The 20,685-nt window shown below is 36.4% G+C and overlaps 1 protein-coding gene across 1 annotated transcript; it reads left to right on the top strand.

Annotated features, from left to right (window-relative positions):
• Nucleotides 1-2,764: 2,764 nt before the first annotated feature.
• MET1 (DNA (cytosine-5)-methyltransferase 1) lies at nucleotides 2,765-19,743 on the top strand. The gene is given in 12 exon segments (NM_001247819.3): nucleotides 2,765-3,368; nucleotides 13,681-15,181; nucleotides 15,361-16,861; nucleotides 17,051-17,215; nucleotides 17,376-17,568; nucleotides 17,646-17,757; nucleotides 17,848-17,995; nucleotides 18,073-18,270; nucleotides 18,341-18,619; nucleotides 18,828-18,989; nucleotides 19,066-19,284; nucleotides 19,455-19,743. Coding segments are annotated over 12 exon segments (4,680 nt in total). The 5' UTR covers nucleotides 2,765-3,307; the 3' UTR covers nucleotides 19,596-19,743.
• The last annotated feature ends 942 nt before the right edge of the window (nucleotides 19,744-20,685 follow it).

The raw sequence follows: 20,685 nt of genomic DNA, 5'->3' as shown, positions 1-20,685 counted from the left end.
AACTACACAAAGTTTCTATCGAATCAAGTAACAAGTAATAGAATATGCCTGAATTGCATCAAAACATATACACTCTCTTTACTCATTATTTATTTCTGAAGGCGTCATAGTTTAAGCGCACTATCTTTCATGGCCTACAAACACCATCTCATAGTCTAAGAGTTTAATTTTGCTTATTATGATCTGAAGGTGTTAATAACCACGATCAACATTTTTGTGACCTGAGCATTTAATTTTTGTGCATCATAGCCTTATACATAGTAACCTTAGACATCATCATCATTGTCTTGAGACAAATGTCATAGTCTATATGAAAATTGCATCATGTATATATATTATTTTACCATTTAATTGATATATATGTCCTAACAATTTATTTAGTCAGATTACCAGCTACACATTTACAGATTGCAAAAAAAATCAACTACTCTTTCATACTTATATATATCGCAATAAATGTCTTTTCACTTTCCACGTTCCTTACGCTATTCATGCTACATCAAGCTCTAACCTTATCTATGTAAGTTGTTATCACTCCTATTCGAAGCTCGCACCGTTATTTCAGTTTTAGAAACTCCGTTCATCCTTAAATCTAGAACTACACACAAACTGATTCTCGTAATACCAGAGATATATAGGTGATTTAAAACCAAAGTCTTAGCCACACCATTTTCCACAATTCCATATTATTCCAATTGATTCCACTAACACCTTTTCATTAGTCCGACAAAATCAACTACTTAGTGAACGTTGTTTGCCAACAATTCATCCTTCATTCTCAAGCAAACAAGGGGCAACTCTTGATACCAAATTTTGATCGATCTATAACCCTTTTCGAATTGCTATTTGATTAAATACGTATTTTAAGACCTATTTCTTTTATTACGTGTATAAAAGTTTAATCAATTTTGTCTAAAAAATAATATATTTTAATAATTATATTTAAAAATTATTGTTTATTATTATTTTATTTATCGATAATAAATTGAAAGTAAATATTTTGCGTATTTATTCAAGAATGTCTTTAATATTTAAGTTGTTATATAATATGAAACTATTTATTATGTGTAGTATGCTATTACTTAAGTGACAATTCATCTAACCTTCCTTTTAATCGCATGTGCTCAAAAATTATATTGTGTCCGAAAATTGCATGTGCCCAAGAATTGCACGAGCTTGAGAATTGCATGTGCCTAAAAATTGTAGGTGTCTAAAAATTGTAGATATGTGAAAATTTGTATTGTGTTCAAGAATTGCATGTGCTCGAGAATTATATGAGCCCAAAAATTGCATTGACCACGAGAATGTGCTTTTATGTCTAAGAAATGCAATTACACAAAGTTTCTATCAAATCAAACTACAAGTATCGGAATATGCCCGAATTTCATCAAAATAAATACTCTTTTTGCTTATTATTTATTTCCTAATGCATCATAGTGTAAAGACACCATCTTTCACGGGCTACAAACACCATCTCATGGCCTAAGAGTTATAATTCTACTTATCATGATTTGAAGGTGTCATAGTCTAAAAACATAATTTTTCATGGGTTACGAACAACATTTCCATGACCCGAAAATTAATTTTTTGCGTATCATAGCCCTATACATCATAACGTAAGACAGCATCCTTGTTGCCTTAAGACAAATATCATAGTGTGTATGGGAACTACACCAATCACTATGTTTATAAATTATTTTACCATTTAATTGACATATATGTCCTAATAATTTTATTTAGTCAAATCACAAGCTACACGTTTACACATTGCAGACAAGATCAATTGCTCTTTCATATACGACTTTCGCTCTTATATATATCACAATAAATGCCCTTTCATTTTGCACCACTCATATGATCCTTGGGTTCATAACTTAAGTCATTTCTTACATTATTCATGCCACCTCGATCTCTAATCTTATCTATGCAAGCTGTTATTACTCCTATTCGAAGCTAACACATTTATTTTAATTTTAGGAACTCCGTTCATCATTAAATCTAAACTACACACAATCTGATTCTCGTAATACCAGAGATATGTAGGAGATTTAAAATCAAAGTCTTAGCCATATCATTTTTCATAATTGCATATTATTCCAATTAATCTCGCTAACACCTTTTCGTTAGTCAGACAAAATTGACTAGTTAGCGAACGTTGTTTGCCCAACAATTCATTCTTCATTCTCAAGCAAAAAAGGAACAACTCTTGATCGACTATAACACTTTTCGAATTGCCATTTGATTAAATAAGTATTTTAAAACCTATTTCTTTTATTATGTGTATCAAAGTTCATCAAATTTGTCTAAAGAACGATATATTTTAATAATCATATTTTAAAATTATTATTATTTTATTTATTGTTGATAAATTGAAAGTAAATATTTTGTTTACGTATTCAAGAATTTCTTTAATATTTAAGTATGTTATTTCATATGAAACTATTTATTATGTGTAGTGGACGAACGGGCATAATTATTCAAATCATAGCCTCTTTTATACCAGTCTATTTCAATTCTAGTCTTCCCTATTCAATTTCATGTCATTTACAACCATTTATTTATTTCAAATATAGCCAATTTAGAACAAATTCAATCCAATCTCAAAACCCCTTCTGATTCAATCTCAACTGTCCACCTTAATTCGTCCAACACCAAAAATCATTCTCAGCCGTTCATCTCAATTAAACCAACGGCCGAGATCAATTTCCCATTTATTTTTATTTTATCCCAAAACTCCAAAACCCCGCCAAAACCCCGCCCAAATCCCGCCCAAATCCCCCCCAAAAACCTATCTCATTTGTCCTCTTCCTGTTGGAGAACTCAGCAACAGCACACCCCATCTCCCTCAACTTCTCCGCCGCACCAGCTTCTACTCTCCATTTCCGCCGAAAAATCACCTTTCACCGGCAAAGCCAGCAGCCTCTGGTCCCTCCTTTATCTTCTCCCTTCGCTGCTCTGGCCACCATCGCTGGTCGCTGGCGAGAACTACAACGAAAATCCCTTCGCCTCCGCTCTCCTCTCTCCCTCTTCCGCCGCCCTGCTCCTCACTTCTCACTTCTCCATTGAAGTCGACGGACGGGATAACGGCAGCGACGACTGCTCCGCCCAGCTACTGTGGCGAAGTAGCAGCAAGCTGTGACCAGCAAACTCCGGCAAAGCAGCGATAACAACTCAGGCCAGCAGTGGGGCAGCAACGACTGCTCTGCCCAGCAGCTTTGGCGAAGCAGCAAGCTGTGACCAGCAAACTCCGGCGAAGCAGCGATAACAACTCAGGCCAGCAGTGGGGCAGCAACTCCGGTTGGTGAGGATGGCGTCACCCCAACCTAATTCGGAGTCGGTATTAGAACTTCCGAACAACGACAAATCTGGTATGAGTTTTTGCTCATCACTTTGATTCTTTGTTTCTTTTAAGCATATTATTAGAGGCGAAATGAATGTTGGTGTGATTACTGATTGAGTCAATTGCTTTGATTGTCGTCTTGGCTGTTAAACTTATGCATGTCTTATTTGAAATTGTTTACTGATATAATTCGCTGGCTTGCTATGGTGATGCTTTGTTAAATTCTCGTGCTCTTACTCTCTTTTCCTTAATGTGATTACTCGTCTTGGTGTTTGAAATAGTTGGTGAAGCATGGATTTGTAATGAGTTCAGAAGTATGATATAACACTGGAATTCGTAATTCTCATTCCTTATATATATCAGAGTCTATTTTGATATTTTTTGTTTGGATTATATTGAATACATGATAGTTAGCATGATTATTTTCTTTCCTTTTAAAATCTGATTCAGGTCTAATTGAATGAGAATCAAGTTTGATGTTGCTCCTAAAATAATTATTATCCTTTTTCTCACAGATTGAAATCCTCTTCTGTTCAAATTAATTTCAACTTCATCTATGTTGATCTTTTCCTTTAATCTTCTCCTTAAAAGATACCTTCATGCTTGTTCTTCTATGTTGACTGGTTGATGTTCCATACTTGATTAATTGGTTAAATTTTGGTTAATTCTCATAATTCTAGTAACTAATGAATTGATTGTTTCTTCAGATAATAATTTTCTTTATTGATTAAGCCTTAATTTAGAGCTGCTTTTTAAAATTATATTATTTTATTTAATATGGACCATGCTTATCAAAGTCGAAAAATGCAAAAAAAAAAGAAGCTCTAAGGGTCCGTAGAGGCTTTAAGCGCAAAGCGCAAAATAAAGTGTGGGTTATAAAAAAGACGCAAAGGGAGAAAAGAAAACAAATGTATATCTTTAGTCCAAGGCTAATAATTATAAACATGAATGACAAATATATGGCAAAAGAAATTGAAAAAAATTTACGATGAAGTAATATCAATGATTTAGCGTCACTTTGTCATAAGAAGCTCATTGGCAAGGAAACGTTTGCCTTAGAACCTTAATGATGACATTGAAGCACACATAGAGCAAGGTGAAACACTCAACACGTTTTGAGCCTCATTCTAAAGCTTAAGCGCGCTTAATGCACGCCTTTGATAACACTGATATGGACTTACCCTTTGCCTATCTAAGTTTTATACATTTAATGTGTTAAAATTGATTCTTTGCACAAATTCACTTGTCTTATTATGATAAAAATTATTAAATATGATATGAGTTGCATATTTATTTTCTTTTTAACATATAATTATTTCTTTACTTAATTTTAAATTACTTGAATATTTGTGGTTGCTTTTAATTAATCTTTTGCCTAATCAAAATCTGAACATTTTCTTACATGTTTAATTTTGTTAAAAGCTTTATTCGATTTTGGTGATAAATTCTTAATGATCTGACCCTCTTTTTGTTTAAGGATAACAAATTTTAATAATTGGCTCCCATTATTGTTTCTTTCACGGTTATGCCTTTTCATTTAGTATATAAACAGAAGTCCTCATTCACTTTTCCTCACGCTTTAATCCACACTACTTTCGTATACTCTCAAAAAGGAAAAGAAAAATCTTACGAACTGCTTTCAAAGTTTGCTGCTCAGTTTGTTGTATCAAGTTGGACGTTGTGTTAAGTTTATTCTTGTTGATTAATTAATCTGTTTAACAAGTTAGCTTCCTTCATTAGTTTAATCCTTTTCTCGTATTAATATTACAGTATTACTTAAGTTTAACATACTTTTTGGTACGAATACTTTACATACTTTGGTATGTCTAAATAAATAAAAGTAAGCCTCTGGGTCAATTCTCTTCTTCCCTCTGTGTGTGTGTGTATGACATTATATTTGTTGCTTTCTTTATTTGTTTGAATTCTTGTGTGCGCCTTCTGTCTCTCTCTCTCTCTCTCTCTCTATATATATATATATATATAGGCGTTGCATTATTCCTTAGCAGGTTTGGACATTATTGTTCTAGTTTGAAGAGTCACATTAGATGTTTTATGGACGGGATTTTGAGTTTAGCATTTGTACTTCTAATTTGTATTATGATGTTCATTTACACCTTTATTTTAGAGTGTAATAACTTGTATAAGCACTGCTCCCTATGTATGAAATAAATTTGGGGATCGTCTAAGGAGGGAGGGGTTTATGTGCTACATGGTTATCTTAACATATTTGTGTTAGAAAGCATGTAGGAGTATGACTGTTTGTTTGTTCTTATTTCCCATTATAGGTGTAATTAAATAAATAATAAAGAGGCCTACCATTGCCATTAATTGACTACTTAAGTTTTGATTCAAATATCTTCAGCATGTTGATCTTTTTCCTTTGCTTAATTGTTTATGTTAATCAATATGCCTAACACCTTAGCATATAATAATAATAATAATAATAATAATAATAAAGTAATGTATGACTCTTTACATGTTTCCCTGCCATTTTAAAATTAATCAAGGAATTATTTTCAGCATGTTAAAGACCATTGATCTGCTTTAATTGTTTGCTACCCTTGAATCTAACTTGCACCCTTATCTTTTGCTTCTTATAGAACTAAAGATATTGTTGTAATATGTTTCTTTGTGCATACACTTTTGCCTAGACCTTTCACAACTATTTGTGTCTTCAAGCATGTCAATAACCTAAATTTAGAGATCAATATGAGATTTACGTGCTGAATGCTTGTCCTGTTTGTTTTGTTTGACACTTAGGGGCCTAATTAGGAAACTTATATTTGTTTAGTCTAAAACCCACAATCTAGTTAGTTCAATGCCTCTGGACATTAAGTTGAAACACAGGACACCTTTTAGGACATTAGTTTTTACAATTTCTTTTGTTCGCTTTATATTCTTAATAATAAATGAATTTAGAATGAGGTAGGGGTAATTAGGCCTTATCAGAAATGATGCAAGTTGACTTGAGCAGAAAATGACAAACTTTGATTTTTCTCCTGATTAATAAGTTGAGCACTAATTCGAGAAATAATATTTAATTTAGGTTTATGTTGTCCCCTTTTTCTTTTATATTGTTGCCTATATTATTTAGGGTAGTCAATTATTAAAAATGTCTTCTCAACTTCCCAACAAGGCATGTTTAAATAGGAAAAATGCTCTTAGGCACAAGAATTGAGGTCAACCTGCATGTAGCTTGAATTTCAAATTACTTTCCTTTTTTGGGGGGCTTTTTACGGTAAGATGTTAAAGTCTTGCTCAACAAGGGAAAATAACATCTACTATAATGCGGTTTTAAGTCATATGAGATCACAAAATGTCAAACGGAGGCCGAATCATGGTATGAATGGTCTGTTAAAGAATGACAAAAAGTTCCATCGGTGGTTAATGAGATGGGTGAACTCTTTATAAGGCTTGGACAATCCTCCTCCCTTTGAGATAGTTTTTGGGGTGTGAGTTAGGCCTAAGACCTAGTTTCACATTGTATCAGAGCAGGGTTCGTCTCACTCGATGTTAGGACCCCCCAAAATCAAAATTTTCCACACACCAGATGCTAAGCACTGGCGTGAGGTGGGGTGTTAAAGAATGACAAAAGTTCGCACATCGGTGGTTAATGAGATGGGTGGACTCCTTATAAGCTTTGGGCAATCCTTTTCCCTTTGAGCTAACTATTGGGGTGCGAGTTAAGTCTAAGACCTAGTTTTACATGGTCGGAACAGAGCAGACGTGTATCTGAGAAAGTTAAAATCAGCCATAAAACCTGAGATGCTAACAACATCATTTTTTGAAGCGTCAAAGGAACAGGGAAATGTAGTTAGGAGATGGAAAGCAAAAGACCACTTCTCAGAGTTTTTTTTGCACTCTTAAAGACAATGAAAATGGAAGATACATGAGCTTTATAGCCATACAAGGTTAAATCAAAGCGGTAACTATTATACCTGAAATTACTTTCAAAGAGGGACGGTGGAATATTGCTCACAAAATAGCAAAGTTCATATATGAACAAGAAAGAGTACCGTAGCAGTAGCAAGTGTCTACTAAGAGACTTGAATCTTCATACAAAGATGCCTTCAAGTCTAGTAGATGGATGATGGAGAGCACAAAGAAGGCAAAGATACAAAACAAAGCAAGTAGAATCAAGATCTCTGGAGAGATGAAAACCTCTGACAGGGATCTAGGGATCTATTGAACAGGTGCATAGTTGGCAAGTTTCACCATGGCTCCTTTGAAATGCCACGATTGCACCATGTGAGAAGATGGGCAACTAACACCTGGAAGACGACAGAGGCATCAGTGTATATGCTATGAATGATGGCATGTTCTTGTTCGAGTTCCCGTCACGAAAGACAGCAGAGCATGTTATGGAGGGTGAATGGTCTTGGAGGAGAATGCCACTGAAGCTAGAATGGTGGAAACCAACTATCGGATGCTGGCTAGCGGAAATCAGGAGGGACTGCGTATGGATTAGAGTTTTAGGGCTTCCTTTGAATCTATGGTCAGAGGAAATCTTCAAACTTATCAGAGAGATGCGGAGGCTTTATCAAGACGGAAGAGGAGACCATATCGAAAAATCATCTTCATTGGGCTTGCATCATGTTGAAGGGAGATGGAGCAAGAGTTTCGAAAGAGATGGAGGTTAACAATGAAGGTTTCGTCTACCAAATTTCGATATGGTGTGAGACGCCGGAGATGATAAAGAAAGAAGAGACAAAGAAAGAGGGTTCAAGGTATTGTTCAGAGGACAATAGAGAGCATGCCTTTTTGGTGAAAAAAAAAGTGACATTTCCGCAGTTATCACATGAGGGCACATCCAAGGTAGGTGGCTTTTTGAAAACTATAACATATGGAAAGGGGGAAAAGGACAAAGGGTCTCTTTCAGCTTCTATGGGCCAAATTAGAAGTGCAGATAAATTGGGCCAAATTAAATAAACAGATCAATTGGGCCAATTTGATCCAATTGCTAATTTCCAATATAAAGGCTCTAATTCAGAAGACCAGCTGGTGGACATAATAAACATTGAAATATTGGCCAATACACAAGATAACACAACCTCTAATAGCAGTGAAGAGACGGGGAACCTGCTGGGAGAAGGAGAAAGTTGAGCAATTGATTACATACAAACGAAGACAATTGCACCAGTAGAAGTTGAGTTAAAAGTCAATCATGAAGAAAAAAGAGAGAGAAGAGAGAGATAGATGGAAACAAATGGAGGAGAAACAGACATAATAGCAGAGGAAGCAAGACCTTTGAAAATTCAAATGCCAAATGAAGAGTCGCAGTGTCTTAGCCCCTCATAATGGATTCAACAACATATTATGAGGCTGAGTACAGAATTTGGAGTAGATTTAAGAGAATGTGAAAAAACACCAAAAAAATTGTTTCTAAAGATAGACAATAAAAAAATAACAAGCTGGAAAGTGCAGAGGAAAAAAGGGACTCATAAATAATAAAAAAGAAGGGGGTGTATGAGTTGAAGTGGTTAGTGATAGATTCTAATTTCATAAGTAATAGCAGTAGAAGTAGGGGGGATACCTAGCCATCAAGAACCAATGAAGTTGAACATAGTATCATGGAATGTGAGGGGGTTAAACTGTGTAAAAAAGAGAAGTATGATAAAAAGTCTTTTGCAATCCTGGAAGGTTGATGTAGTGTGTAGGAAACTAAGTTAGAAGGAGACATTGGAAAAATGATAAAGGAAGTGTGGGGAAAAAGATGCCCGAACTATGTTCAACTAGAGGCTAGTGGCACTAAAGGTGGAGTAGTGATCATTTGGGACACAAGGGAATGGGAAGGAGTGATAAGCAGCCAAGGCATGTACACAATTAGTTGCAATTTTACGGGGAAGAACTAGGAGTTTCAATGGCACTTGACAGGAGTTTATGCTCCTAATGACAGGCAGGAAATGGAGGAAACATGGTGGGAATTGGAGCAGCTAAAGGTCCAACCTCAGGCCCTTGGGTGTTATCTGGAGATTTCAAGACAACAAGACATCCCTCGGAAAAGAAGAGCTGTAATAGAATTAACAAGGCTATGACAGACTTTTTTGAGTTTATTGAAGATATGGGACTAGTTGATCCAGAACTAGTGGGGGGCAAGTACACTTGGAGAAAGGGAGATAGACATATAAGTGCGGGAAGACATGATAGATTTTTCTTTTATGAAGAATGGGATAATAGCTTCAGGATAATCAGACAGTCTATTTTACAAAGGGTGATCTCAGATCATACACCATTGTTGCTACAATGTGGTGAGTGGCTAACAAGTAAGTCATACTTCAAATTTGAGAACGGGTGGTTACATACAAAAGATTTCAATGGTAAAGTCAAGAATTGGTGGGAATCTTTCAACTACAGTGGGAAACCTGATTGCGTTCTAGGGGCCAAATTAAAGGCACTGAAAATAAAGTTGAAGGAATGGAGCTAAACAATCCAAGGTAATCTAAAAATGCAGAACAAAGTATCCTAACCAAACTTGTTGAGTTGGATAGGATGCAGGAGCAGAGATTGTTAGTGGAGGAGGAGTTGTCTCAAGGCTTACCATCAACATGGAATTTGAAGACATTGTCAAACATGAAGAGATAGCATGGAGGCAAAGATCTAGGGCAACTTGGTTGAATACATGGTCATAGAAATACAAGTTTTTTCCATAGAACAACAAATGCACATAGAAGAGCTAACACCATAGACAAGTTGAAAATTAGGGGAGAGATAGTGACAAAGCCGGAGGAGATAAACAATGAAATTGTTTCCTACTATGAGAATCTCTACAAAAAGATAGAAAGGTGGAGGCCTCAATTAAAGATGAGAGACTGCCCCAAGATTGAAGAAGAATTAAGATCTTTTTGATGGCAAACTTTGAGGAGCATGAAATACTGGAGAGCATCTAAGCTTGTGCAGGAGAAAAAGCCCCTGGCCCTGATAGATTCTCCATGGATTTCTTTAAACACTGTTGGGAGATCATCAAGTATGATCTACTTGCAACTGTGCAAAACTTTCACGAGGATGGCTTCTTTGAAAAAAGTTTCAATTCTACTTTTGTGGCCATAATCCCCAAGAAGATTCGAGCGGTAAAGTTAAATGATTACAGACCTATCAGTTTGATGGGGGAGTTTACAACATTATTGCTAAGTTCTTGGTAGAAAGATTGAAAAAGGTCATCCATAAATTGGTGGATAGACAACAGATGACATTCATAAAAGGGAGACAAATTATGGATGCCATTCTAATTGCAAATGAGTGTATGTAATCAAGACAAAGGAGTAAGCTACTGGGTATTCTATGCAAACTAGATATACATAAAGCTTATGATCATCTAAATTGGGGCTTTCTAATTCAGATGATGGAAAAATGGGGTCCGGAGCTAGATGGATCAAATGGATTAAGCATTGTATTAGTACAAGAAATTCTCAGTCTTGATAAACATGACACCAAATGGCTTTTTTCCTTCTCATAGAGGATTAAGGCAGGGTGACCCCTTGTTACTGGTCTTGTTTATTCTAGCAATGGAGGGCTTGAGTAGCTTACTGCACACAACTAAAGTGAAGGGATGGATTAGAGGTTTCCAAATCGGTTATGTAAATAGTTTGGAGATCACTCAATTGCCATATGCAGACGATACCCTAGTTTGGAGATCACTCACTTAGTTTATTTTAATTAAACTTAATGAATTACTATACCTTATTTTCACATGCTTACTCCTGCATAAATATATGAGATATGGTCATGACTCACATTTGTAGACCTTGAGGGTGCTTAACACCTTCCTATAGTGGTAACTTGAACCCTTATTCAAATCTTGGTTTTGTTGACCTTAATTAGTTAAACTTAGTTAGGTTAGTTAGGTGCCCTAGTGCACCTCTAATTTGTTAGGTGGCGACTCTCTTTTAATTAAAACCTAAAAAAGTTGTCAAGTTGTTTTTTGCGAAAAATGGGGTGCGACACCTATGCGTGGGGATCCTGTTGTTGTATGCACAATGACTAAAGATGAGGGCCTTGACTCCTCTTTCTACTTTCCAGAGAATCTGCCTCATTCATGTCTAGGCTGGACAATACATTGTGGGGATTGCTCCTCTAATTTGAGCATCGAAGGCCCTTTATTATGACTGCATGTTTAGTTGAAATAAGTTGGAGGTGGGTGGTAAAGAAGACTAGCTAGAAGCTTGTTTGGTTAAGTTAATCCATAACTATTCTCTCTGCATAGAGTGTAATGGTAAGACTTATAATAGTTCGGTACATGAACTGTTGGAGGAGTGTTGCCTGTGTTGGTAAGACTAACTTTGTTTCTCATTTGGGGATCTTGAAATGGAGTTTTGTCTAATATTGGTCTGGTCAACTATTATATCCACCCTAAACTGCAGACACTATAACTGAGGACTAGTTGCATTGAAATGAATTTCAGTTAGTTAAACTGCCACTGTTTTTGCTGCTTGCTCACTGGCCTCTACCATTTCAACCTAATTGTTAATCTTTCCTGGTTATGGGTTGTCACTTTATTTACTCTTCTTCCTAAAAACTATTCCCACTTAACTTATACCAAATTCATTCAAAGAATAACATCTTCACAAATCAATAATCCAGTGAAGTAATTATGGCATAAACAACTTTTCCTGTCTAACCAGCAACACTTACTGCTTATTCTTCCTGAATCAATCTCATCTCAATTTGTTCGTACTATAGTTGACAGAATCATCTAATGAACTGTCCATATCTATTGCATATCTGTTTGGCAAACCCCCAAGATCTTCTTTAGTTGCAAGAAGAGGTTGCTTCTCAACTATTGCCATCTCATGGCTGGTAATCTATTTTGGCATTGTTTGTATACATTGTATATATTGATTTTATATAGCAAAGATCATTTATCATGTTGACTTAATTTGGTAGCGTTATTTGCTAAGTTTTTGTATTTATAATACGGTCCTTGAGGATATGACATTGCTTTTCTTGTTATATATGTTTGAGTTCGCATAAATTTGTAATGCTCCTTATCTTTATTCTAAAAATCCTCATCATTATATAAAATCCATCTATTTCCATTGACATGGTATTTTTCCTATTTTAGAAAATACTTCAATGCTTGACAGCATCAACACTATCCCCTTGATTTGTTACAGTTATTCTGTAAACCTTTTATGACTTTCGAGGTTTCAAACTCATTTAACCATTCAAATTCCAAACTCTTGATGTGACGTTTATCAAACTAGTATTTTAGCCACAACTTAAAATGTTCTCCATTACCACTGATATAATTGATAAAGCTATTCCACATCCTAAATTTTGTGTCCAGTTAAACACCAACTAATAAAATAAAAGAAGTGCAATAAATTTATGTTTGTGATTGTTCACCATATTCACACCCTAATTGCTAAAACATAGTCACCCGCAACCGGGTATCTTAGTTGATGCCTTCAGAGATTAGGAGTAAATATCCTCATTGCTTCTTTGTGATGTCCGTACTAGAATTTGCTCTAAGGGTAAGATTGCTTGTTGTGTTATTTGTATGCACACTACTGTATTGGCCTCTTACAATATAATGCTTAAGGTGGATTATAAAACTAAACAAATTTGCTCTAAGGGTAAGATTGCTTGTTGTGTTATTTGTATGCATACTACTGTATTGGCCTCTTACAATATAATGCTTAAGGTGGATTATAAAACTAAACAAATTTGCTTGCTGCAGTGACTTGTGTCTATTAACAGCTTTTAGAGCCTGTGAAGCAATCTTATGCCAAAATGATCTACTCTCTTGAAATGGCAAATAGTCAATGTGCGCTGTATGAGATGGTCATTTCACAAGCATGTAGTGTTTTCTCCATGTATATACCATTCCCCTTAACATTTATGCCTGTTTTTGCTTATGCTAGTGCACGGAATGTTGTTTGCTATTAAGGGGTTGTTTGGTTGGGAACAAGTTATCCAGGGATAAGTTATTCCATCAAATATATATATGGGATAACTTCTCCATCACTAAGCTATAAGTGGAGGGATAAATAATCCTGGGACTGCCTAATACCTTCAACCAAACACAGGATAAAACAATCATGCATTTTATCCTTGGGATTATTATACCTTGTACCTCACATTGAATAACTCCTCAAGTGTATTGGCTAACTTTGAGTTCTGCATTTTCTTAATTTTGCTGCTTCTTTTGATGTTCACTTCCACTTCATGCTTTTCAATAATGACTCTTTCACAGGAAAGTTCAGAAAGCTTCTTCCTTAGCTTCAGGTCCACCTTGTACTAAATTTCCTTAGAGTGCTTTGTCTTTGTTGCGAGAATGATAACAGAAATGTTTCAGTTCTTTCTATGGCTTATCCTTCTCTGTGTTTTTGCTGATTAATCAGGACACAAAAAGAACAAACGCAAACAAGATTCTGTGTCAAAAAGGAAGGCATCTGCAACTGGTAAGAAGGAAAAGAAACAGGCTGTTTCTGAAACTATTGAGGAGCCCACTGCTGGACGTAAAAGGCCTAAGCGAGCTGCTGCCTGTTCAGATTTTAAAGAGAAATCTGTGCATTTATCAAAAAAGTCTTCAGTCATTGAAACAAAGAAGGACCATTGTGTAGACGAAGAGGATGTAGCTATTAGGTTAACTGCGGGTCTGCAAGAGTCTCAACGACCCTGTAGAAGATTAACGGATTTTGTTTTTCATAACTCAGAAGGAATACCACAACCGTTTGGAATGTCTGAGGTTGATGATCTGTTTATCAGTGGCCTCATTTTACCACTTGAGGACAGTCTTGACAAAGTAAAAGCAAAAGGAATTAGATGTGAAGGCTTTGGGCGTATTGAAGAATGGGCTATCTCTGGCTATGAAGATGGAACTCCTGTCATATGGATCTCAACTGAGACAGCTGATTATGATTGTTTAAAACCCTCAGGTAGTTATAAGAAGTTTTATGACCACTTCTTGGCCAAGGCGACGGCTTGCGTTGAGGTTTATAAGAAGCTTTCAAAGTCATCTGGAGGGAATCCTGATTTAAGTCTTGACGAGTTGCTTGCAGGGGTTGTCCGAGCGATGACTGGCATAAAATGCTTTTCAGGTGGAGTATCCATCAGGGACTTTGTCATCACTCAGGGCGGGTTCATATATAAGGAACTTATTGGTCTGGATGATACATCAAAGAAGACTGATCAACTTTTTGTTGAGCTACCTGTCCTAGCTTCCCTTAGAGATGAAAGCAGCAAGCACGAGACACTTGCACAACCAGAGACTATATCATCTGGTAATGGTCTACGTATTGGCCCAAAAGCAGGAAATGGAGGAGACAAGATAGTTGAATCTGGTTTGGCCAATGGTCCAGCGCCAGAAGATGAAGATCTAAAATTGGCTAAATTGTTGCATGAAGAGGAGTATTGGTGCTCCTTGAAGCAGAAGAAAGACCGTAATACATCTTCCTCATCCAGCAAAATATACATCAAGATCAATGAGGATGAGATTGCAAGTGATTATCCTTTACCTGCATATTACAAAACATCTAATGAAGAGACTGATGAGTATATTGTCTTTGACAGTGGGGTTGAAACATACCATATTGATGAGTTGCCTCGCAGCATGCTTCATAATTGGGCATTATACAACTCGGACTCAAGGCTAATATCTTTAGAACTGCTGCCAATGAAAGCTTGTGCTGATATTGATGTAACCATTTTTGGGTCTGGAGTGATGACTGCTGATGATGGGTCTGGCTACAATTTTGACACAGATGCTAATCATTCCTCTTCAGGTGGTTCTAGATCAGCTGAAATTGATGGAATGCCAATTTACCTGAGTGCTATAAAAGAATGGATGATTGAGTTTGGGTCCTCAATGATCTTTATATCAATTCGGACTGATATGGCCTGGTATGCACTTAATTCCGTTTGAGTGATTGAATTATTTTGCAAGTACCTTCCTTTGTTAAGCCAATAGCTGGGACTGCTATTTATTATATTCTGATAAACCTGGACTGTTTTTCTTTCTATGCTTTTGCTTGGTGGATTTCCTATAGATGCTTTATTCATGCATATTATTTCTAATTCAGGTATAGGCTTGGGAAGCCATTGAAACAGTATGCTCCTTGGTACGAACCAGTCATAAAGACTGCAAGATTGGCAGTGAGCATCATTACTTTGTTAAAGGAACAGAATCGTGTGGCTAGACTTTCTTTTGGAGAAGTTATTAAAAGGGTTTCAGAGTTCAAGAAAGACCATCCTGCTTATATATCATCTAATGTAGATGCAGTGGAAAGGTATGTGGTTGTACATGGGCAAATTATTCTCCAGCAGTTTTCTGAATTTCCTGATGTAAGCATTAGGAATTGTGCATTTGCGGTTGGTCTCTCAAGGAAAATGGAAGAGAGGCACCATACAAAATGGGTGATTAAGAAGAAGAAGGTGATGCAGAGACTGGAACAGAACTTAAATCCTAGAGCATCTATGGCGCCATCTGTAAAAAGGAAAGCTATGCAGGCTACTACAACAAGGCTAATCAACAGAATCTGGGGGGAATACTATTCCAATTACTCACCCGAGGTGTCAAAGGAGGTGGCTGATTGTGAGGTGAAGGATGATGAAGAACCAGATGAGCAAGAGGAAAATGAAGAGGATGATGTTCCGGAGGAGAACTTGGATGTTCCAGAGAAAGCTCATACACCTTCTTCTACAAGAAGGCATATTAAGTCACGTTCTGACAGCAAAGAAATAAACTGGGATGGGGAATCCATAGGTAAAACAGCTTCTGGTGAACAGTTGTTTAAAAAAGCTAGAGTTCATGGACATGAGATAGCTGTTGGAGATTCAGTTCTAGTGGAACATGATGAACCAGATGAGCTTCCTTCTATTTACTTTGTTGAATACATGTTTGAAAAATTGGATGGTAGCAAAATGCTTCATGGAAAAATGATGCAACGAGGATCTGACACTGTACTTGGAAATGCAGCTAATGAGAGAGAGGTATTTTTGATCAATGAATGCATGAATCTGCAACTAGGAGATGTCAAAGAAAGTATAGCTGTCAATATCAGAATGATGCCTTGGGGACACCAGCATAGAAACACGAATGCTGATAAACTTGAAAGAGCAAAAGCAGAAGACAGAAAGAGGAAGGGATTGCCGACGGAATTTTACTGCAAAAGCTTTTATCGCCCTGAAAAAGGTGCTTTTTTCAGACTCCCGTTTGATAAGATGGGCCTTGGTAATGGTTTATGCTACTCTTGTGAGTTGCAGCAAACTGATCAGGAAAAGGAATCCTTTAAGTTTGATATGTCCAAATCCAGTTTTGTATATCTGGGGACTGAGTATTCAGTTGATGACTTTGTTTATGTAAGCCCCGATCACTTTACTGCAGAAAGAGGGGGAAATGGAACTTTCAAAGCCGGAAGAAATGTGGGGTTGATGGCCTATGTAGTATGTCAATTACTAGAAATTGTTGGACCTAAGGGATCTAAACAAGCTAAAGTAGATTCTACAAATGTTAAAGTCAGAAGATTCTTCAGACCAGAGGATATATCTTCAGATAAGGCATACTCTTCTGATATCCGGGAGGTATGTGCTACCTAATACTATAACTTGTCTCCACACTAATAGCTGGTTAGAGTTGTAAATATATACTAATTCTCTTACTATGTTGTTTTAGGAATTTTTTTGAATCAGCAGGTTACTATTAGGGGATTCTTTTTTTCCTATGCAAACCTTCTTGCATTTATAATATTCTGATTGCTGCTGCTCTTCCAGATCTATTACAGTGAAGATATACATACAGTTCCTGTGGAAATAATCAAAGGAAAATGTGAAGTGAGGAAGAAGTATGATATTTCCTCTGAAGATGTCCCTGCCATGTTCGACCATATTTTCTTTTGTGAATATTTGTATGATCCATTGAATGGATCCCTTAAGAAGGTACCCATCCCATAATTTGTACTTTTGTACTCTTGTCTTATTTTAACAGCAATTGGTCGGAGTCCTTTTAGTACAAGACGTTCTACCTTTTATTTATGTACCCTATTTGTTTTTGAATTTTATTTCTCGTGAATTATAAGTTGATTGTACTTCTGAGCAGTTACCAGCTCAGATAAACCTGAGATTGTCAAAAATTAAGCTAGATGACGCAACATCTAGGAAGAGGAAGGGGAAGGGAAAAGAAGGAGTGGATGAAGTTGGGGAACTAAATGAAACTTCTCCACAGAATCGTTTGTCCACATTAGATATCTTTGCTGGTTGTGGTGGCTTGTCTGAGGGGTTGCAGCATTCGGGTAACTTCCATCTCTCTGCTTATTGTAGTTGTAATGGATGGGGTTTGAACTTTTGTCTGAAAGTTTTATTCTTTCAGGTGTCACAGATACAAATTGGGCAATTGAATACGAAGCGCCTGCTGGAGATGCATTTAGACTTAATCATCCAAAGACAAAGGTGTTCATACATAATTGCAATGTGATTTTGAGGTAGGTCCTTGGGTATATAATATTTACTCTTTCCTTTATGAACATATCTAAGTTCATAACAGCAGTGACCATATATTGGTTTCAATTCAGGGCTGTCATGCAGAAGTGTGGAGATTCTGATGACTGTATCTCAACTCCAGAGGCTTCTGAATTAGCTGCAGCAATGGATGAGAGCGAACTGAATAGTTTGCCACTGCCTGGACAAGTTGATTTCATTAATGGAGGCCCTCCTTGTCAGGTTTGCTAAGCTCTTTCACATCTACCCTGATGTTTATTTAGTAAACTTTGTAGCTTAAATGGTGTGTTCTTTTGCAGGGGTTTTCTGGAATGAATAGATTTAATCAGAGCACCTGGAGTAAAGTACAGTGTGAGATGATTCTGGCATTTTTATCCTTTGCTGATTATTATCGGCCCAAGTTTTTTCTCTTGGAGAATGTTAGGAATTTTGTTTCGTTCAACCAAAAACAAACATTTCGCTTAACTGTTGCTTCCCTTCTTGAGATGGGTTATCAGGTACACACACACATTCTATATGTATGTATATTTCTAATTATTAAAACTGAATCAATTTTCTTGTGATCAGGTTAGGTTTGGTATCCTTGAAGCCGGAGCGTATGGAGTTCCTCAGTCTAGGAAGAGAGCATTTATCTGGGCTGCCTCCCCAGAGGAGGTTCTTCCAGAGTGGCCAGAACCAATGCATGTTTTTGCTGTCCCAGAATTAAAAATCGCATTATCTGAAACTTCATACTATGCAGCTGTGAGGAGTACTGCTAGTGGAGCTCCATTCCGTTCACTTACTGTCAGAGACACAATTGGAGATCTTCCTGTTGTTGGCAATGGGGCAAGCAAGACTTGCATAGAGGTACTAACTTGAATTTCCTTGAACCCCATCCCCTTTTCCAGGAATTGACTAGAGAACTGGAAAGACACTTAGTGTATTGAGTAGGGACTTTTACTTTCTGAATTTGGAAGAAGAAAGAGGGCAATGCTACTTTTGTTTCTATAGATTATGCAATCATATCACGCCTTGGTTTGTACTTTGTTATTTATGCTATTCATTGTTAATGCAGTATCAAGGTGATCCAGTATCCTGGTTCCAAAAGAAAATCCGGGGCAGCTCAATAACATTATCTGATCACATTTCAAAAGAGATGAATGAGCTTAACCTAATCAGGTGCCAAAGAATCCCCAAGCGGCCAGGAGCTGATTGGCGTGACCTTGAAGATGAAAAGGTTTTGTGGCAATCATGCAGTGCTTTTGATGAAATAATATCTGTTTAGTAGGTGTAAAAGATGTGGTGTGTTGCAGGTTAAACTATCTAATGGTCAACTAGTTGATTTGATTCCATGGTGCCTGCCTAACACTGCTAAGCGGCACAACCAGTGGAAGGGGCTCTTTGGAAGGTTGGATTGGGATGGGAACTTCCCCACTTCTATTACTGATCCCCAGCCGATGGGCAAGGTGGGGATGTGCTTTCATCCAGATCAAGACAGGATTGTTACAGTTCGTGAATGTGCACGTTCTCAAGTAAGTCTCTTACAAAATGTAGACACATTTAAGAATGTTTAAACCATAGTCTGAGGGTGTAGTATATTCATGAATTTGGAATTGCTTGCTTAGGAAATAAGAGATAGTTTTCAAACATAAAGAGTATTGTTGTAGGATAATAACAAGTATCATACGATAATGTATTGCAGGGTTTCCCAGACAGCTACCAATTTGCTGGTAACATCTTGCACAAGCACAGGCAAATAGGAAATGCTGTTCCACCTCCTTTGGCATATGCGCTTGGAAGAAAACTCAAAGAAGCTGTTGAGAGCAAAAATAGGCTCACTTAGAACTTTTTTAAGCTGTGAATTTTACATGCATGTCAATTACCATTCACATTGCCAAATTATATCAGTTACTCATTTATTAAATTTGCAGTTTCACCTATAACCCTCTATTTAGAGGTTGGGTTCAAACAAAATTGATTAAAACATTACTACCCCATTTTCATGTATGTAGCAGTATTTATGGTGTCGTTTTGCCTTAAAAAAATCAAATCTTCCATCCTATTATGTTATATTAAAAGTGGAAACACCTTGAATGAAGTGTTAAAATTATGAAAATATACTCTGTTTCTAATTATTTTGTCTATTTGACAAATCAAGTGGGGTCTTGGACATGAATGACTCCAATCATACCCATGGCCCGTTTGGCCATAAATTTTGCAAGTAAAACTTGGGGAAAAACTTGGCAAATTTTGTTTGTCCATACACTTTTTTATTATTTGGCAAATTTTTTTGGCAAATTTTCCAAATTCCCAAATACTAGAAAAAACTAGTATTTGGGCAAAATTCATTATTTGGAAAGTTTTAGAAATTCAATTTTTACCCTTAACTTTTTATTTTACAAAAATAATATATTTATTGACACCAACCAATAATTTTTTACGTGAACATCAAAGTAGTGATGGAATATTCAATGAATATGAAAATGATGATATGGTTGTTGGTGAAAGTGACGAGCTATTGGCTCAGGGTAACAACATCGCCTTATCTTCTCGATCATCTGATTCGGAAATGCAAGCTCATTGAGAAGAGATTGTTCATAAAATGTGGGAAGATTATATGAACAATCTCTTCTCAATGAGCTTGCATTTCCAAATCAGATGATCGAGAAGATAAGGCGATGTTGTTACCCTGAGCCAATAGTTCGTCACTTTCACCAACAACCATATCATCATTTTCATATTCATTGAATATTCCATCACTACTTTGATGTTCACGTAAAAAATTATTGGTTGGTGTCAATAAATATATTATTTTTGTAAAATAAAAAGTTAAGGGTAAAAATTGAATTTCTAAAACTTTCCAAATAATGAAAATTTTGCCCAAATACTAGTTTTTTCTAGTATTTGGGAATTTGGAAAATTTGCCAAAAAAA

Source organism: Solanum lycopersicum, chromosome 11, assembly GCF_036512215.1.
Source record: "Solanum lycopersicum chromosome 11, SLM_r2.1".
In the NCBI taxonomy this organism is placed as follows: Eukaryota; Viridiplantae; Streptophyta; class Magnoliopsida; order Solanales; family Solanaceae; genus Solanum; species Solanum lycopersicum.
The sequence above is the reverse complement of the archived record's forward strand: the minus strand, read 5'-3'. Positions and strand labels throughout refer to the sequence as shown.